At 50.1% G+C, this 13,754-nt stretch overlaps 1 protein-coding gene across 1 annotated transcript; it reads right to left on the reverse strand.

Annotated features, from left to right (window-relative positions):
* Positions 1-2,076: 2,076 nt before the first annotated feature.
* On the reverse strand, positions 2,077-13,363 carry PPP2R4 (protein phosphatase 2A activator, regulatory subunit 4; the record flags this gene model as incomplete). Its single annotated transcript, XM_009572139.1, has 7 exons — positions 13,268-13,363; positions 11,869-11,955; positions 6,526-6,651; positions 5,665-5,782; positions 4,003-4,102; positions 2,690-2,814; positions 2,077-2,191 (listed from the first exon to the last, which is right to left on the reverse strand). Coding segments are annotated over exons 1-7 (731 nt in total), but the record flags the coding sequence as incomplete, so codon positions are not given.
* Between the last annotated feature and the right edge of the window lie 391 nt (positions 13,364-13,754).

Raw genomic sequence — 13,754 nt, forward strand, 5'->3', positions numbered from 1 at the left:
TCGCCGCTCAGGGGTGTGCTGCTGGAAGGAGGACGTCTCGGTGGGTTCAGCCTGGACATCATCTTGCTGCTACTTTAAGAGCCTGAGGTTTAAATACGCACGTGGCAAACACCCCAACAGTGTATATTCATATCCCTGAAACGTCACCCAAGGGCTGAGAAAAATACCTGCTCAAGAGAATATTCTCTCAGTTCAAAGAAAACAACCTACCTTGGTTGTAGCTTGGTGAAACAAAACCTGCTCTCCTGTCCGTAAGACGTACCAGACCCACTATGGGAACTGTTCTGATGTTTGCTACGTGTTTAACACCTTTAAAGGAGAGCTTTTTCCAGCTGACAAGCTCAGAAGAAAGTAATATCATTCATTTATTAACGTCTTTAATCCCTTCTATCTTTTTCCCTGCTATTTTGTTTTGTTGTTGATTTTGGAGAGAAAGCTTTTGGAGGGCACTCGAGGCTGTCTCAGCCCCCCCTAGCGGCAGTTACAGCCTCCCCAGGCATTTGGGAGAGAAAAAACAAATTTTAAAAGCAAAATCTTTACAAAAAGCAAACAGTGCCTGCACGAAGATGGATTGAAAATGCCATGCATTTGATAATCCAGGTTGTTGCCATCCCTTAGCAGCTCACGCCAGGAGGGCCCGAGAGGAGGGCTCCTTGCCACCAGGTGGCACTGAGGAACGCAGCAGAAACACCGAATTCCATGATTCTCAACAAATGTGCCGAAAAAGAAGTGAAATCACTTATTTTAAAAGCCTACTAAAAAGCTAACTTTCTGCAGGCAAAAGCAGAGTGACCTGAAAAAGCAGTATGGTGCTGTGTATTTTAAACTTTACTTGCCATCTGTGCACTGCAGAATTTTCTACACACATGTCAAGAGATGTATGTTTTTATGTTTTTAACAGGTTAGTGCACTGTCTGGATATTAGAGAGGCACAAATTAAACTAAATCTTAGAGCATCTTGGCTCCTGCTTTCCTGTCCTCATCTTGATCTCTTCCGCCAGTGCCTCTTTACTACCTGTGGCATGATTTACCTCTGCATTAAGGGTTAAACCCTGTGAGGTGCTAAGTACCAACAAACCCTACTAGATTCAGAAAAAAGACTTGACACAGCACCTCCTGGGGTTTGGGCCAAAGGGTCCTACAAAGATTTCCTACATAAAAGGCTAAGTTCATATTCTGTAACCTCCCTTCTCATCTAATCACTAAATTAGAGAGGCGAGGAGGGGGGGGAAAGCAAAGAGAACAAAGGGGAAGAACCGCACTCTGTCCTTCAAAATTAATCCCATCAACTCTCTCTTGTCACAGACAAGAAATCCCTCACCACAACGGAGTGTGTGGTTCTTGCTCTCCCTGCCCAGACCATGCAGCAGGGGGGACGGCAGAAACACGGCCAGGTCATCCACTGCAGCTGAGGGCAGAAAGCTGTGAGCTCCCTCATTGAAAAACACTGCCCACGGTTGGGGGTATCACCAGTCTGAGTATCACCAGTCCCTCACCCAAGGGCCCTACAGTGCTTGAGCAGAAACATGGTCCTGATAGCGCTGCCAGCTGGGTGAATCTCAGCACCATCTCTGCTCTAGATCATCTGCAAATAAGGCGCATTTAATGGGCAATTTTTTTGGTAGAATCTGGAGGTGACCAAGCTGCACGGAGGCTTGGGAGCCTGCCTTAAGCAAAGGGAGGCCCAGGGCCTGCTAGGCAGCACCCAAGGCTGGAGGGAAGGGAGGTTATCTTGGCAAGCCCAGTCATTTTGCAGCTCCTACTTCATCTTCCTAGCACACTTGCAGGCACCAGACTTCTCCATCCAAGTTCCCACTGAGTGATCCAAGTGATGATCCAAGGTTATTTGTTTGCTCTTGTTACAGCTCCCATCAACTGCAATCCACAGCCCATCTAGCTTAATTATACTTTCCTCTCAACATCCCTGTCTCAACTCATTCAAGGAGAGCACCTCAGACATGCAACAACAGTTCATCCGCACAGTTCCATGAAAGCAAACAAACAAGCAAAGGAGGAAGAGAAAACCACAGCCAGAGCCAAGTATCTAATGTTACAGAACTTCCCTGTCGGACAAACCCTCCAGTCCTTACCTCTGTAATGAAGAGGATGCACTCCAGGAACATGAAGTCCTTATGGTTTTCGTTTACCACCTTCTCATCAACAAAGTGTCGAGGCTCCAGATTTGGATGGTCTAAAAAGAGTAAGAGACAATAGGAAGTAACCTGTGTGGCACCCCGCTTCTGAGACCAAGTTGTCCTGCCCCTCTTCCAGAAGAAACACAATCCTCCCATCACAGCTCTTCAGAAGTCAGCACAGAGCTGCTCCCTTCCATCTCATCTCCCACTCCAGTGCCTCAGCAGTGAGAGCACCTGGTAAACTCCCCAGGGTAGAAAATGTGTTTTCTAGACACCAAAAACAAGACTCTCATTTTAAAAAGCTTGTAGTTATTGCAATAAAGACAGATATACTGTACAAGGAAGCCTTCCATCTCCCAACCCAAGCAACTAGCTTTATTTGCAAAGCTGAGGGGAAAAAAAAAAAATCCAAACTCCAAGCAAACTCTTCTGCTGTATTATACAGATATTTGACATATTTGAATTTAAAAGTCAGTCCCAAGCCCCATCATCTTTGCAACCTAGACAGACGGGGCAGGGGGCAGGCTGGGACACGAGAAGATTTTTATTAGTACCTATCAGCTGGGAACTGCCCCATATGAAAGGTAGAAATTGGAAGTCATCCAAGCCCCACACGCCCTGGCTGCCAGCAGGTTCCATCCTGTAGGTCTTCTGAAGTTTTCGCATCACTTCTAGGTACCTGAGACCAAAGAGAGAAGGAAAGGTTAAGACAAGGCCTTCTTCTGTCTTCATTGACTTACATGAGGACAAGAACAACCAGTTTGGATAAAGACACAACTTTATCACTTGCAAGCAGGACCCCCACATACAGCACATAGTACACTGAATATATATTCAGCTCCTTTGTCACAGAAAGCAGCCTGATGGTAGGTATAGTAGCAAATAACAGCACCTTTTAAAAATTGGGGTTTTTCACACCAAATTCACTAAGAAAGCAAGTAGCAGGGATTTACTTTATCTGCTGTGTCTTATATTGGTGCAGATCTTTCCCCACCCCCACTGTTATTTGAAAACATTGATACATCACTCTCCTTCAACAACTTCCAAAAGAGCTCAGAAATCCTTCCACCTTACGGCAATCGCTACTTTCAGTTTTCAGGTGGAAAATTAAAGCTGGAAGTACTGTTGAAGGAAACTGTTTCCATGCCACCAAACAGTGATACAGCTGGGATTAGATCTCTGGACTCCAAACACCCATTCCACCAGTTTCATCAGTACCAACTCTACCTCCTGGGCTGGAAACACATCTAGAGGAGCAGTGGAGGCTTGCCAGTTTCATAGATTTTTTTTTTTTTTTTAATGCCTGAAGAGATTTTAGATCTTACGATCAGATATTCCTGTCTATCAGAAAGCACAGAGCTTCACCCACATACCTCTGCAGAGCTCAATAACTTGTGCTCAACTAAAGCAACGTTTCAGAAAGACACTCAGCCTCTAACAGACAAGGTGCTATCACCTCTTTTGGAGACAGTTATAATGGGTCACCGTACAGTCTATTAAAAAGTACATCTGCCTCCTAATTTTGTCTAAATTTGTCTTCAGTATTGCCATTCTGCCCTTTTTCGCTAGGCCAGCAAGCCCTATAGCACTCAAGTTCTCTAATTGTGTACACGTCTTTGTAGAAGGCCCTTGATTTGCCCAGCTCACAGTCCAGGAGGAGGCTCTTCTTACAATTTCTCACTCCCAGATGGGTGCGGATGAGTGGAAGAAAGGGGGCACCATCAGCCCAGACTATAGACAGGAGGAGTCTGGTGTACAGAACAGGCAATAACGTCTCACACATCTCAGATAGCTGGAAGTGGACACTGTCAGAGTTCTGCCCCCAAACAGCCCAATGCTTCCAGCCCTTCTCCTTCGATTACCTCACCTGTTAAATACTTTAAAGACAATGGCCATCTGGTCATCCACTCTGAGCACACCGATTTTGCAGAGGCAGCAGAGAAAAGCTGCAAATGCAGCTTCGTGCCCTGGAGTTGAAAGAGATAAAGAGATGTGACACTGGTGTCTCTGGTCCCTAAGACAACCTTTCTGTGGGCACCACAACGAAATCTCTTCAGAAATCACAGCAGCCACATTCCCCGTGTCAAGAACCCCAGCCAGCTGTCCCTAGGTGCTACCTCATCCTATTAATGACATAGGCTGACAATATTTCATCCCCACACAGCACCCACCCAAAGCATACCCTCTAGACATTCATAAGGTGATTATTAACTCCGAGAAAAAAAAAAAAGTTCTTGAGGAAAAACAGCTCCAACACTGGGTGTGCTGGGAGCAAGGCAGGGCCTCTCCCAAGAGCTTGGCACAGCAGGGGAAGTGGAGCACCGCAGAGTTGTCTGCTCAGGGGATGCAAGCGAACCTCACATCTGCAAGTAAACAGATTTCCTCCTGCTTCAAAAATATCTGTGTCGGAAGGATGCAGATCCCATGATGCTGCCAGGAACAGTCTGTCCTAGAAGGTACTGGGATCTCAGGCTGAGCCTCTGCAGCTTGGTCCTCCAGCTAACAGCAAGGAAAAGAAACAACCAGCAAAACCAGAGCAATGACTTTTAGTAGAAGGGACCACAGAAGAAGGAAGGGTACAAGATCAGCAGCTCCACGCTATGAAGTGCGGCTCCCAGTGTAGGAACAAAGTGCACCTATGGTCAAGTCACTGTGAACTAGGACACTGGCCACTGGCTTGGGACACACAGGAGGGGAGGAAAGGCTGAATTTCCTTCCCCGAGCTGACAAAACCCCAGCCAGCGGGTCCCTTTCCAAAGACAACATCTCCCCCTGGTGCCGGCGAGCCGCAGCTCTCCTGGCAAGCACTGCTCAGCCTCTAGCTCTTCATCCTTTTACCCACATCCTCCTCTTCTGCCAGCCCAGGTCCAAAGTCGCGTTTCCTTGCACCCACAGTGTCTTGCTCTCCTGCCTTTTATGAGGACACTCTCCTCAGCGCACCACCTGCCCTCCAGACAGAGGAGCAGAGCATGTAGACGATTCTGGATTTAAGTCTAACTGAAGCCAGCGTTGTTACTCCAATCTGCAATTCAGTGTCTTCTTAGGTGCAAAATGCTTCTACCTTCAGATTTCAGAGCCCCTCTGGAGCAGTGATGCCACTTCTAGGGAGCACCAGACCTCAAGCCACCTCCCACTAAACACAAACGTGGTTCCCATTCTAGTTCCAATTCAAGTAATTATGTTTTATCCCTCTAACCTGCCTATTGCAAGTCAGCCATGCAGGACTGCTGTAGGCAGTAAAGCAGCTCCTACAGCTTATCCCAGAATGGCTTGCACAGCTTGGTTCACATTTCCTCGGATGACACATGAAAAGGGTGTCATAGCTCCAGCACAGCCCTGCTGCCAGCCCCAGCTCTCTCAGTCACAGCCCACACTGGACGTAGGGGTGAGGAGGCTGCAGAAGGAAGGCGTTTGTATCAAGCTGGCACTAAAAAACAGTGGCAATAACATTTAAATAAATGCAGCACCAGGCTCCAAAGGGTCACTATCCGAGGAAGTCAAGTCTCAACCAGCGTGCATGCCCAGGTACCTGTGCCATAGTCAATGCGAGTGGAGTTCCCCACAGACTCCTTCAGGTACACGGCCACTTCTGGTGCAGTGTCAGCCAAATGCTTGGGGATCACTGTTGCCACCAACTTTTCTGCTTCCTGAAAGACACAAAAGACTCCCTCAAGTGAGTGCATATCTGTCACAGTCCCAGGAGCAAGTCGCCTTCTGCTCAGACACTGTTGCAGAGTGGGAGCTGCAATGGTGCACTCCTACAATGGCCAGAACCAGCATGACAGAGGAGCAAATTCTCCTTGAAGTCATCTCCAGAGATGGAGCAATTCAGGGAGAGCTTGTCCTGACACTTATCCAGGCCACATGCATCCTGTAGGAAAAAAAAGCTTCACCATCCAAGTACATCAACCCAGTTACCCACCGAGTCATCTCCAGGACAAAAGCATTAATAGAGCAGCAGACCACCTGCAAGCTCATTGCTGCTGGGACTGTGCCTGTGCCACCTCCAGAGCTCGGTGCAGGGCAACTGCTCTGATCTGAAGGAAGTCGAGCAGTTTCACAACCTTGCTCTGATTTTGTGAGTTACCCATCAGCTAGCAGACACAGCGGGCAGTTACAAAGCAAAGGAGTTCGTTGGGCTTGGAGGGCCCTCACGGAACATCCAGGACTTGGGAGACCCAGCCAAGAGCATTCACATGGATCATATGCTCTCCTAAGAGGAGGAGACAGCACCACAGCAGGGGTAAGTAATGCATATCAAGAGGTGGAGCAGTTCCTCTGTAGGCTGCTTGGCTGCCACACAATGGTGGAGCCATTCTGCTACCCCTGCTGGGCACACTGCCCTTCTGTAGGAGCTGCATGTAACACTACACGTGAAAGACATGCTCACCTGGTCTAATTTGGCGTACCAGGTCCTGAAGGCTTTGTTCCCAAAGCGAGAAGGTTGATCCACTGGCGGGGTTTCATCGATCCATCTGTCAAGGGTGTTCAGAAGAGCCACCAGCTTCTCAATGGGCTACAGAGACAAAGAGATGAGGGGTCACGGTCACATAAAACACAGCAGTCCCTCAGGCTCCAACATCTCTGCCCTGGATTGGAGTCATGAAAGCCCACACCATCCTTCCTAAGGGTGGCAAGCAGAAACGGGATGTGCCAATCCTCCCTGAAAAGCAGAGGGGCTGGGAAAACGGTCCTTCCCCTCAGAAGATCAGTCCAGTACAAAGCCCAGCCTGAGGCAGACTCTCCAGTCGCCCACACAGTCTTTCATGAGCTGTAACAGCACTATGCTCTAAAACCTCTGGGAGAAGAGCTACAGCAAGCCCCTCGCTGTAGGGCATACAGGACTGAGAAGCAGAGCAGTGCTACACAATTCACGGACCTCCAACACAAAACTCAGGCTCTGCATCTTGAGGGTCCTGCATCCCCACGGGATACAGCACAGCACTTACCGTGTACCCTCACCAGCAGCTGATGATGTGGTTTAGAGGCCCTTCTCAAGGCCTCTAATCTTTGTCCTGAAGTGTCTCTTAGGAGCCAGGATTAGCAGTGATGGCGTTAGCGTTTGTACAGCAGGGCCTAATCGCAAGTCAACCTTCTCAGCCTGATTCCTGTTGCTTCAAACTCATGCCAGCCAGACTGCTACGGCAGATCCAACCCAGGGATACCCAGTGCACGTGGCAAAATACAACCTACCCAGGGGAAGAGGCAGCCTGGTTTGCCCATCAGTGGTCTCCTCAGAGCAAGCATGAGAAGCTCTTGGCTCTCAGAGAAATGTCTCAATACAAACACAAAGCTCATGGGAAGACAAATGCAACAGCAAGACAACAGAGCCATCTTTCTTACACCTAGTGCTGGAAGGAGAAAGTGAGGAACCTGTATAGGATGTATGAGAGTGATTGGAGGAGGCACTGCTGGTGGCCATAAAGGAAAAGAAGAGAGTTGCAACAGGCCATACAGCACGATATCTCAAGTTGTACTCTTAGGACCAGGGCTGGCCAATGCACACAGCCTCCTCGCTGCCTTGCCCATACAGCTGGGGAACGGCTACACCCCACGCACCAAGAGGGGGGCAGCACTTTAAGCAGCTCCAAACAGTTTTAGGAGGCTCTGCCGACAACTGGTCAAGCCTGCCAGAGGCTTTGGGATTCTCCTCACCCGACTCCAAGCAGCCGGAGAGCCATCAGCCGCCACAGCAGCTGGCCAGGCCCCGGGCAATGTAGGCTCCTCTGTCTCAAGAGGGGATTCCTCCTTCAAGGGGACAAAGAGGACAGCAGAAGCAGCGGCTGGTTTGACTTTGCTGGAGGCATCGACCGTGTGAAGCCGGCTGGTCTCCTGGGCTGTGGTTCAATTCTTCACGCTGCCTGCCGGGAGGACGAGGAAACAACCAAGCCCAGCAAGTTTCTAGCCCTTGAAGTGCCACTCGAAGGGGGCGGGTGGAGAGAGAGGCATGGCAGAGCCGTGCTGTCACCGAACCAGCTGTGGATCGCTCCCCATGCCCTCCGCTCCCAGGAGGAAGGGTCTCATGGCAGACACAGCCTCCCACAGACAGCAGCTCCTCAGGAGACGAGGATATGGTGGGATCAGCCAGCGGGAAGCAGGATCAGGCAGGGGAGGGATCCATCCACCCCACGGGACCTTGACACTTGCCCAGGCTAGAGGCTGGGATAGAGGACAAGACCTGAGCACACCAGGAACACATAAGACCCAAGAGACATGGGGGGCCAGAAGCTCCGGGTGCCCTGGTGAGGCTGCAAGCTGGAGCCACTAACGGGCCAGTGCCCCAGATTCATACGGACGGAGGCAGCGTGACTGCCTCTGCGTCAGCTCCCTGCTGCCTGAAACGCTGCAGAAACCTGGTGTCTCCCCACTGCACCGGGCCAGGTTTGGACTCAGCTCTACTTCTTCCTGGCTATTGCATTCCCCTCCAATTAAGCAACAGCGTCCCCAGCACTGGGTTGCATTAAATAATTAAATCGTGCTGGTGATTTATCTGCCGGCACCAGCAGCTCATTATGAGCAGCTACCGTATTTCAAACCCCTCTCAGCGAGCACTCAGTGCTGCCTGGATAAATGGCTGGCAAGGACCGGCTCCTTCCCCCTCCCCAGATCTGCCCGCAGGCCTTGGGGAACGCGAGAGTCGAACCTCCCCTTCCCCACTCGCTTGCTTTAAAGGGATTAAAAAGCCCAACCCCAGTGAACATGGGAGAGCAGGACCCAGCTGCCAGCTCAGCCATGCCAATAAATAATTAAAGAGATGCGGCTCGCTTTGGGCTCAAGGCCCTTTGAAAAGGGGGTTACTAAAAGAAGCAGCTTCCCATTGTCCAGCAGAGGAAACTTGTGCATCCAGGGCTGACCCCAGCAGGGGAGAAAGAGGGAATTACGGGAACACAACCATCAGCACCACTGCAGCCTTGTTTTGCCTGGCTGGGTTTTTAAGCTCTATTTTTGCTTTACCTTTCCAGTGATCAAAGCAAGGGCAGCCTCCCCCCTGCTCTCCTTGCTCTTCTCGTTGTGCTGATTTTGCATCCCCTTGACCCTGAGTCTGCCACCAGTCCCAAAGGCAAACCACAGAGCCTCCTACAGAGCAGAGACCTGTCAGCATCTCTCAAGAGCAGGGGCCAGGCAGATGGAAGTGCTGAGAAGGCATCATGGCAGCCAAAGCTGCCCGCGGGGACCAAGCCTGCCCCTGTGGGCTCCTTGGGCCCTGTCGGAGGGGGGAGCTGCTAAAATCGGGGCATTTGCTCTTTCCCCGCTTCCATCCTGGAACCGGAGCAAGCCCCAAGGCCAGCCAGTTTCCCCCAGTGCAGCAGGCTGTTTGAAGGGAAGGTCTGCTCCTCGCACGGCCAAAATTAACCTCCTCCTTGCTGCACTGCTCTCTGATCAAAGACACGGCTTTGAAAAACTGCTCCAGGCTGCAGCCCCAGCAGTCGCTGCATGGATCCCCACATGAAAAGCACTCCCTCCAGGAGGAGAAGGCAGGTCACAGCCTATCAGTCATACAACCTTGTGCCAGACATAGTGTCTACGCCAGAGTCCTAAACAACAGCTCAGCTATCACTACTTGTCAGATGCCTCCAGCAAAACCCCAGACAGCTCCATGCAATTTTTCAGTAAGAGCAGAGCAAGCTCAGCAAGTCTCAGAAGGGGCTCAGCCCCCAAAGGATCCAGCTCTCGCTCCAGCAGACAGTTTGGTATCGACACACACTACTCTGGAAACCATTAAGCCGCCTCTTTCAAAGCAGAGCAGACCATACTTTCTTTTTTTTTCCACGGCAAAGCAATCAGTAAGTCATGGAGAGGATACACATTCAGCAGAAAGGATTCCAGGAGGTCATTTGCTAAAGGCAGGTGTCCCCAGCATTTGATCAGGGAGGAAGATGGGACGGCACAAAAATACATCAGCAGCAGGTACGGCAAAAGAGAAGAAAGCAGAGCAGAGATGCAAGCAAAGGCCACAAGGGGCTGAGCCTTTAAAAGCACAGATAAGCAGTTTGATCTACAAACGAACCCACGTGAACAGGCAACCTCATCAACAAGACAACCCTGGGGATGCTCCACCTGTGCCTCAACTCACAGACTTCTGCTCTCCTTCAGCGCGAGGGGAATGAGACACGTTCCCTGCCACTTCCCAAGCAGTCAGGATCCTGTCTGGTTTGTCACCTGGACTGGGACTGCAGATGGAAAACATTCACTCCAAGAGGGATCTGCTGCACGGACACAGCCCTGATACAGTTTTTCCTAGATAGCTGACAGCTCAAAGGGGTTGGTGGAAGAGGGGTTTTTTTTCCCCCCCCCTTTGTTTTGCTCATTTTTAATGCTTTGTTTGCCTAGAACTGCTCTATGAATGGTTGGGAACAAGCGAGATCATGACAAAGAGATCATGAGAAAGACAAAACTCAAAGATGAAATGCAAACAGTGGAAAGCAAGAGCAGCATTTGACAGCAGTTTCTACTGAATTGAAGGAACAAAAGGTGGATACAAAGCTGGTTAGGGAGGGACTCATTATCCCTGATCCCCCCCATGAACTACAAGCAAGTTTCTCATTCACACACTGGCTCCTAGAAGGGAAGGCTGGACTTAACATGCCTGCTTCAAACATAAAAGACTAGGTTAAAGACCACGGTAGGCTGCCTTCCCACACCAGAATGAAGCTATAAACACACAGGGGCCAGTCTGCTTCCCACTCTGCCTCGATCTTTTTAGACTATTCCCAGCTTTCTTGCACAGCCACAATAAGTTTGGACAGTAAAAATGTACCCAAGAATCTCCTCATTGCAATGGAGAACAAGGGAGGGGGATCCAGCGTGCAACTCTGAAGCAAAGCTGGTGGCCAACATACGCTCTGCAGATCACAGCAGTGCCCAGAGAGAGCTCGGGCCAGCCCTGAGCACAGCTGAGGCCAGGCAGTAACACCACCGAGGATGCCTGCCCTTCCCCTCTGGCTCCAGACGATCTCGCCATGTCCTGATAAGGTGAACAGGCATTAAAACCGGCCACGGCAGCAGACAGAACCGGGTGACAGTCACATTAATTCCAGGGGAAAAATAGGTCCTTTCTGCTTAACACCTCGGAAGGGGCGATCCTTTAGCCCCACAGGCTAAACCCTGCTCCCCAGCCCAGCCCTCCTGCGTGCTCTGCAGCCCCCCGTAGCCCTCAGCACAACCCTTGGTGAGGCAGGTCCCCTCCATAACATGCCTTGAGCTCGCACACTGCCAAACCAGACCTCGCACAGCTCAGCTACAGTGTGGGCCGAGGAAATGGGTGCTGTTAACACAGTCTGAGCAACACGGAAGCCCAGGGACAGGGAGACAAGTGGCTTGCCCAAGGTCCCACAGAAAGGCCAGTGGGAGAACAGGAACGGTACAGACATCTCAGCCTTTTGCCTGCAACCAGGAGGGAATACCTTCAAAACATCACTGGTTGAAGCCAGACAGTGAAAACAGAGTCAAAACGCTTCCTTTCTGCATCCTCCTTTTCACCACCAGCTTCTGCCCACCTGTAACTTGCTTGATTTCCCATCCAGCGAGCACACACACAGCCTCTGCATCCTGGGGGGCGGACTGCAGGCTGACATTTGCATCCCCAAGCATAACCCAACCATGTTTATTCTCCCTGGCTCCCAGATAAGCTGCCAACTCATTCCTCACCTAGGAAATAGAGCCAAAAAAAAAAAAAAAAGAAAAAAAAAAAGGCAGAAAAGGAGAAACAAGGGGATCCAAACTCTTCTCCTACCTCTGAAACTTTGTATTCGCAGGTCAGCTTCTTGCCCCTGACACCTTCATTCAGAGTGAGGATGAAGCCCATGTAATCTGCGTATGCCTGCAAACACACCCGAGAGCGCAGGGTGTTAGTGAATACCCACGGTCTGTTTGAACAAGCACAGCGGCATGTGCTCCTGCACACCAAGGGAACCTTTCCCAACACACAACGCTGTTTTCTTGGAGACACCCCGGGTGCAGGGCTTGCCGTGAGGTTACTGCTATTTTTGGCAGACATCGGAGGCAGATGGCGATTGCACTAAGAAATCTGCATCGCTGTAAAAATTACAGAGAGGAGAGTCCTAAAAATGCTCGCCCTGCCCCCAAAAATCATTCCCTCAGCTCCCTGCCTCCTATCAGGTCAAATTCAAACTCCTCGGCTCTGCAGAGTCTCAGTTGTGCCTAGACATCCTGCTCTGCACTGCTTCTCCCAGACCTGTGCAGTTATCTCCCCCTTCCTCCTTCTACTCTTCTCCCATGCTCGTGCATGATGGAGAAGTGGGACACAGCCCAGGCTCCTCACTCCTCTTCTCTTTAAATTTGCTGCTTTTGAAGCATCATATCCAGTGCAGCTCTACATCTTTGAAAACACCAGACTAGCACACTGCCACCTCTCCTCCTTGGCCCCTTTTGCACAGAAATCCTGACCACGAGCAAGTCCTTAAACCCAGGAGACTTAACAAAGGAAGCTGCACTCAGAGGTTTGCTTGAGACCTGGCTATAACTAAAGCTTCTCTTTAGACATCACAGATCAGTCATCAAGCAAGAACTTGCTCCTAAGAGGTGGGACAAGTCTGGGCTAACACACCAATCCTTCAAAGGCAGAAAGAGGAGAACCTGCCTGTTCCACCAGCTCCACACATACTGTAAACACAAATTATCCAGGAAATTGAAAGCCTCGTCTCTAGAGCCCTTTCCAGTACAGCAAGGTGGGAAGGCCCCAGGAGCCAACCCAGCCTGGTGCTATTAGAGGGCCAGGCAGCAGGAGCATGTTCAAGCTGAGTTCTAACAGCGCTGGGTAAATCCAGTTTTGATATAACGTACAGGCTAGGTAGGATGAAATACTTACCAGCTTCTCGTCTAGCTTGTTGGGAGGGAGCAGTAATAATTTTTAAGCATCTCTGGTCTCCCTCAACCTCTGGGCTCTCCCTGGCTCACTCCTTTGTCGGAGCATTTGGCTGCCAGACTCCACACCTCACTGCCAAGTAATTTTCCTACAAACAGGCAGCGACTCTTCTCTTTAAAACACAAATCAATTAATTCCCCATTACTTGCCCAAACCTGCTTTACCTCGTGGCTGTTCCCAGACCAGACCTGGCTGCCACTGAAACATAATAAGCACTTACCAGTTTTCCCTGACCCCAGAGCCATACCTGAGAGCGTTTCCACTTGGCCATGTCGGAAACCATGTTTATCTCCTTTTTGGGGATCATGAAGCTCTGCTGGAGGGGAGGAGCCACCTCCTCAGAGGTGCCTGGGAGATGCAAAAAAGAGGTAAAATAGAGGCAGTGGAGAAGAAGAAATCCTCTATCTTCCTTTCTTAGAAATCAACATTCATTTCTCAGGAGACAGAAACCAAACAAATCCATCCCAGCTTGTGCCATTATCTCACCAAATCCTCCTACCAAACAATATCCTCCCGATCCCCAGATAATGTACTCCTAAAGACACTGCAAGGCTTCAGAAAGTGGCATTATGTTCGTTTTCACCACTAAAGATGCATTTCCCATCTGTACAGAGAGGCTGGTGCAGGAGATAACAAAGACAACATCCAACTTGTTTAATTATTTCTGTCTAGTGAAGACAAGCCTCAGGTCGTGCTGAAGCACTGAGCTCTCCTAACAAACTCACTGTGCCTTG

The sequence above is a fragment of the Fulmarus glacialis genome, unplaced genomic scaffold (genome assembly GCF_000690835.1).
Source record: "Fulmarus glacialis isolate BGI_N327 unplaced genomic scaffold, ASM69083v1 scaffold22502, whole genome shotgun sequence".
In the NCBI taxonomy this organism is placed as follows: Eukaryota; Metazoa; Chordata; class Aves; order Procellariiformes; family Procellariidae; genus Fulmarus; species Fulmarus glacialis.